Here is a 6,195-nt window from a genome sequence, read left to right as displayed (position 1 = left end):
CTCTGTTGCTGTCTCTGTCTCTCTGTCTCTATCTCTCTATATAAGTGTGAATAGTGTGTCTGATTCCCATCAGAAAAAAATGTATAATGTATTTATAATTTAATTCGTCATTGAGTATATTCCTGACGAGAGAGAACTACCAATTTGTCAAGACATTAATGAAAAATGAAACCTCTACAACAAAATTTTAAAACATTTTATTGCTGAAATGTAACATCTCTACAGTAAAGTACAGAAATCTTTAATGGTTAGCTTGATGTATTTTTAAAGATGAAACCCACCAGCATAATCACCTGTAGGATCAAGTTCTAGATCATTACCCAGGATAGCCACTGTTCTGACGTCTATCGCCAAAGATCGGTGGTGTCTGGTTTTGAAATTTCTATAAGCGCAATCCTAGAGTAGATATTCTCTGTCTGACATTTCCCCCTGAACATCCTATCTAGAAGAGGCATTCGGGTTTTATTCTCTATCAGTTTCTGTATAGTGTTCCCTTTGTAAATATATCACACTTTATTTATCCTTTCTACTCTGGAGGCAGCACAGGGCATGTTAACACGTCATGACATCTAGTGTCAGCATAGCTGACTTGTGGTTTCTGTGTAGCAATCACTTATCTGTACACGAAAGTGAGTGTGAGCACACAAATATATTGCATTAAACCGAAATAAACATATTCCTAAGTATTCTTCCTTTAACTGAATAAAAACAATGCCAGCAGCCGCTCCAATTCCACCTGACACAGATGGAAGTCTCATGGAAAGAGGGCCAGTGTGAAATTGGCTGTCCCAATTGACTGTCAGCAAATATCCTACTTTTGCAAATTTCTCAAAATGACCAAGTCAGCACCTTGTAAGGAGGGCCAGGAGAGGAGCTGGTGCAGGTGAAGGGTTCTGGAGCTGAGCTTCTTAGCTTCTTGGAAACCCCGCTCTGAGTAGAAGATCACAGATTAGCTTGGCAGCCAGACTGTCATCAAGAGTCAGGTTTTGCCACCAAAGGTTGGTCTAACATCACCTTCTCACAGTCCAGAGAAGAAACTTCAGATGATGGGTCATCTGTTACAACACGAGAGAAATTGTTGTGCTAAATCATGCTATCCTCAGAGAGCAAAAAACTTTTTCCCAAAAGGTCTGAGGGAAGCTTTGGTTAGATCACGACAAGATGAGACCAGACCCCAGGCCTTCTAGATCTTAGCCCCTGCTCCACACAGGAGCAGATTCTTGGTTTGCCTGTCCCCTCGCCGCACTATCATGTTGCCTATAACAGCCTCTGTACCCCAACAACAGAGCAATCCCCAGCCCTGCTGTGAAAGTGCATCGTCTCTGTGGAGAGCTGGATCAGTGGACAAGGGCTTGGCTGAGACCCAGGCTCACCTCTCCCAAGTGCTTGTCAGACTATGTCCTCCCCAGGAGCCAGAGCCCAGCCTGCTTCTCCCCTTCCCTGGTACATGATCTCCTCCTACATTTCACGATGATGACACCAATTAGGACTAAGCAAATTAGGACTGAGCCAATAAGGACTGATGCAATGATTATCCACATAGATGAAGACTGGTGGGTATCTGGGGCCTTTAATGGTGGTTCTAAAACAAAGAAAAAAACAAAAGCCCTTACAAACCTAAGAATACATACACCTTCCTCACACCCACTTTCCAAGGCAGCACATGTCCCCCCACATATTTAATGACTCATTATGACAGCCACTCTAACAGGTCCTGGGGAATAAAGATGAACAGGGGTTGTGTCCTGTCCTCAGGGAGCTCATGTTTCTAGGGAGGGAGACAGCAAATGTCCATCTGATCACCATACAGGGTGACATGTTTACTGTGGGTAGACCTTTATGAGGATGATAGAATTTGGGAGGCTTAGTTAGTTCTATCTGGGAATGTGGTGAAGTCTTCATAAGAAGTGTCATTTGAGCTGATTAAAAAATAACTAAAACAGAGGAAGAAGAGAAGGCCTGGAAGCACAATGGTGCATAGAGATTTGGGGACATCTAGTCCAGGGCAACTGGACCATTGATCCATGGGGGAAGGGGCTCCTGCACTGAGGGAGGGGGATGGGAAAGGAGGATGGTGGGACATCCTATGGCAGTCACTGACTCTTCCCACAGAAAGTCCACCAGAAATCAATCAATTAACCCATCCAGCAAATTTTCAAATACACACAGACTCACATGCACACAGGGAAGGCGTTAGACCTTCCAGAGAGCTACCTCATCCCCTGCCCTCTGCTCAGTTACCTGTGGGTTCCAGCAGTTTCTCCCAGTGTTCTAAGAATTCCCTAAGCCAGTGATTACAATCTCCAGCTGAGATCTTCCTGAAATGCTTTGCCAGTTCCTGGTGGTTCTCCCACTCCTCCTTGATCCCTCTGGCTCCAGGATCAACGACTGTCCAGTTCATGGTCATTGTGTCAAAGAGGGCTGTCTGCCCTTCAATGCTGAACTCCCAGGATGCACCAGTGCGTCGTTCTGCTTCACGCTGACAAGACAGCTTGACCTGCATAGTGCGAAGACCTGCAACCCCACCCACAAGACATCATCCTTCTCGACTCTTGAGAGCTGCACCATCTCCCAGCCGGTCAAGTGTGTCTGCACATTCATGGGTCTGTATTCTTCTCTCCATGACCCGCCCTTTCTTGCCCATTAGGTCCACCTCGTCTCTAAGGCTGGACCCCTGTTCAGTTCTTTTACTCAAGGCCCCTTCCCTGCATGTGCTCTGCTCCTCCCGCTCTCCTGCTGACTGTCTCCATCTCCCCACCCCTTCCCATACTTACCCCTGGTCCCCTTTTTCTCCAGTTTGATGACAGGCAGGATCATCCTGAGGTCTCGACCCACTTCTCCCAGTGTTTGAGTCAAGTCCATCCATGCTTTGGTGGCGTTTACCTTCTCCCCCAGGACACCCAAAGGTCTGACCTTGTTGCTGTTACTGTCATACTGAAGGAAAGGCTTTTCATCCACTGAGCCCTGAACTTCACCCCAGGGCTGTCCAGGCCTGCACTGAGATTTGACAGTGAATTCCAAGCAAAGAGAGTGAGCATCTGTAAGAGAAAAACGGAGTGTTGGCCCTGGGACTCCCTGTGGGGGGCCTGGCTGTGGAGGGAGGAGTCTCCATCCCAGCCCTCCTCCATCTTCTGGATCCTTGTCCTGTCTCACCTTTACCTGGCGGAGGTTTAGTAAAACATTCTGATGTAAAATACATGATACCATGGACCCCTCATGTGCACGTATTGTCACCAGGAGGAATCATTTGACAAATATTTTAAGCAACATCTACCAAGTACTGAGATACAAAAAATAGAAGACAGTGTCTGTCCTCCCAGGCTTTAAAATCTAGCTGAACAGACAGGACTTTCAACAAAAAGGAAAAACAGACACCATGGGACACATGTCAAATTCCTGATGGTCCTGGTATTCAGCAAAAGTTTCCCGGAGTAGAAGATGGAACCTGGCAGGAGAGGGCGAGCCGCCATATGTGAGCACAGTACCAGGCGGGGTGCCTGAGGCTGGGGTCCTCCCCCTCATCTTGGTGTCAGTAACACCTGGGAGCCAGTCCAGCTAAACCACACCCTCACCCTGGTGAGAGCACATGGACAGGCACTCACCTACCTGAATCCTAGGGGAAGCCCTTCCCTTTCCTCCCCTCCTTCCCCTCCCAGCCATGTCTGGAGCTCCCAGGACACTCACCGCCCAGAGTCTTCCCGGCTTGTACCAGCAGCAGTATCTCCCAAAGAAGACCTGCCCTGCGAGATGACAGCAGCATTTTAGGAGAGTAACCCGCAAAAGTAGCTGGGCGTGATTATGAATCTTCACCAGGTGTCGGGGGGCACTGCCCAGCGTCTTCACCCCGGGACAACTGAGGACGGCCTATTGGAATCCAATGGGAAGAACAATTATACCAAAGGAACATTTGCAAATATCAAAATGTAGGTACTTATTTTTTTTTTAAAGAAGTGACATAAAACACAAAATTCATTTTAAATAACCTCTCTTCCTTCCCTACTCACTGCCAAAAGCCTCTTCTGGTGTGAGCAAGATTGCTGGAAGGCAAGTGAGCCAACCCCCACCTTGCCCCAACTAACTTCCTTTCCTAACCTTCCACCAACTAATTTCCTGTTCGTCTCCTCCCTGCTTCTTTTGCTCCCCCCCTTCTCCTCTCCATCTTCCGCTATTCCCTCCCACCTCCAGTCTCCCACTCCTAAGCTCTCAAACTCTTTCCTCTCAAATGAGCAAGATTTGCTGTCACCAAGTGCACCCCCGTGTTCATCAAACTCGCTGAAGGCAGACAGCGCCTGGTCTGTCACAGAAGATGGGTGGACCATAGATTCCAACAATCCTGCTGGAGCCAAGGCCTCAAGAAAACCCGAGACGTTACTGCTCGTCTCTGTTCACCTGCTGGCTCCAGACTCCCCCAAGGGCACCGGAGGAGCGAGGCCAAAGCAAAAGGTCTAGGGATTTCCTCCCTTTCCTTATCACCCGGCAGCCCCTCCCCCGCCCGGCTACTGGCCCCGCAGGCGGGCCAACCCCGCCGGTCGCGGCCCGGAGTCAGGGGTGGTGGCTTGGGGAAGACGGGGGCGGCCCTGGGGTCTTACTCCCCCGCTCCTCCCCTCCTCACCTTCTCGGGTGGGACGCCGGCGGGCGGTGGGCGCGGTCCTGCACGAGGCGGGTCCTGTCCGCGCGTCCGCGGTCGTGGCTGCGCGTCTGTCCCGGTCCCGATGGGGCGGGGGCGCCGAGGACGGTCACGGGGGGCGCCGGGCCACCTCTCCGCAGGAGGGTCGGGGACGCGGATGCGCGGAGGAGCGATCGCGGCCACGTGGAGAGGACGCAGGGACTCCGCGCCGCACCTTCACTAGACGTTGTTTGCAGATGTCACCGTGTCTGCAGACTTGAACCACAAGTGAAGTTCTCGAAGGTTCAGTCCTCGGTTCCGGTTTCCGCTTTCCCGCGCGGAGGCCGCGGTCCCGGCACCGTCTGCGCTCGGCGCGCTCCCCCTGCCGGGCGGGGGGCGGGAGCGGGACCCCCAGTGGCTGCGCCGAGGCCGCCGGGCGCTGCCCCCGCGCTCCGGGTCACTGCGGTCCCCGGGGGATCCGGGCCCGGAACAGCCTTGGGGAGACGGGAGGGGACCCCGCCCGGCGGAGCAAGGTGAGGGCGCTCTCTGTCCCTGGAGATGCGGGGGTGGGGCGGGGGTAGCGGGGCGCACAGGTTCCTTCCTCCTGCCAACCCTGCGGGGACTTTGGGGATCCAGGCCTGGAGGGGAGGCAGGCAAAGGACCCACAGAGCGACCTCCCCGTCCGCCTGCATTATATCCAGTATCTCTACCCCGCCCCGTGTGTGTCCCCACCAACCCACTTACCCCTCCAGGCTTCCTAACCCCACCCTCTTCCCTACTCTCTTTCTGCCCAGTTTCCTCACCCTTCTCTCCTTCATACACAAACACACACATTCCCCCTCCACTGGTGTTTTGGGACCCCCACCCCCAACCGTGTTCCTGGGAGGAGGTGTTTAGGGTTTAGGGTGGAGGGGTCTAAAGAGAGTATGATTATATGCTTGGTCAGAGTCTCCAGGCCCTCGCTCTGAGGAGCAGAAACCAGCTCAGCCCCATTGGGCATGAGCGAGGCTTACCCAGCAGGCCCATCCGCCACAGCAAATCCTGGTGGCACCACCTGGAAGCTGCCATATGTCAGTCATTCTTGGATGGAGTTCCTCCTAAGTCAGCTAAAATAAATAATAAAAATAAATAAACAAAAGTACGTGGCACAAGGCAACCAATTTGTTCTTCTCACTGTCCTTCCCCCTTTTATGCACAGGAGCTTTTTGGTTATACATCAAATAAACCTTGCAACGTTGGTGTTACCTATGTGTGGAGGAAGGCAAGGACCAGGGTTGTCACTTTTTCCCCCAATCTGTAAGAAATGCAGCTGGGAAATGTGCGAGCCAGGTGCCCTTTATCTCTTCCTGTTGTGGGTCTGTCCGGCTGGTGTCTTCAGTCGTGAGGTGTGGGGTTGCAAGGTCATTCTTACACAGGCTTAGGAGCCTGCACGGCTGTTCACAGAACAGCGTGGATTTCCGCACTTAGTTTGAGCCTGTGCAGCTCGCTTGCTAGATTCGCCTGTTAGACCAGGGACGGGGGTCCCAGAAGTTTGTTGACATTTCTTTCTGTGAGGAAGTGTCTTGCTCTTTCAGACCACGGCAGCTGGT

General features: G+C 51.9%; 1 protein-coding gene across 4 annotated transcripts; it reads right to left on the bottom strand.

Annotated features, from left to right (window-relative positions):
- On the bottom strand, positions 1 to 5,345 carry LOC131399702 (retinoic acid early transcript 1E-like). Of its 4 annotated transcripts, none has more exons than XM_058534162.1 (6): positions 4,613 to 5,345; positions 3,685 to 3,864; positions 2,775 to 3,038; positions 2,242 to 2,514; positions 1,448 to 1,582; positions 1 to 1,055 (listed from the first exon to the last, which is right to left on the bottom strand). In XM_058534162.1, the coding sequence occupies exons 2-6, from the start codon at positions 3,758 to 3,760 to the stop codon at positions 973 to 975; spliced, it is 831 nt and encodes a 276-aa protein (XP_058390145.1). In that variant the 5' UTR covers positions 3,761 to 3,864; positions 4,613 to 5,345; the 3' UTR covers positions 1 to 972. The 4 variants fall into 4 exon arrangements, with proteins under 4 accessions (XP_058390145.1, XP_058390144.1, XP_058390146.1 ...); XM_058534161.1 differs by having other exon boundaries at positions 4,842 to 5,345; XM_058534163.1 differs by lacking the exon at positions 4,613 to 5,345 and adding an exon at positions 4,244 to 4,503.
- Positions 5,346 to 6,195: the final 850 nt, after the last annotated feature.

Source organism: Diceros bicornis, chromosome 39 (genome assembly GCF_020826845.1).
Source record: "Diceros bicornis minor isolate mBicDic1 chromosome 39, mDicBic1.mat.cur, whole genome shotgun sequence".
Classification (NCBI taxonomy): Eukaryota; Metazoa; Chordata; class Mammalia; order Perissodactyla; family Rhinocerotidae; genus Diceros; species Diceros bicornis.
This window is presented reverse-complemented; position numbering and strand designations above follow the sequence as displayed.

Bases quoted from the DNA above. Each gene is read 5' to 3' on its own strand.
- LOC131399702 (XM_058534160.1), bottom strand. From the start codon at position 3,207: ATGGTATCATGTATTTTACATCAGAATGTTTTACTAAACCTCCGCCAG. The intron at 2,515-2,774 runs GTAAGTATGGGA...GTGGGGTTGCAG, and splicing joins GGAGAAAAAGGGGACCAGGG to GTCTTCGCACTATGCAGGTC. The intron at 1,583-2,241 runs GTAACTGAGCAG...TCTTTGTTTTAG, and splicing joins GAAACTGCTGGAACCCACAG to AACCACCATTAAAGGCCCCA.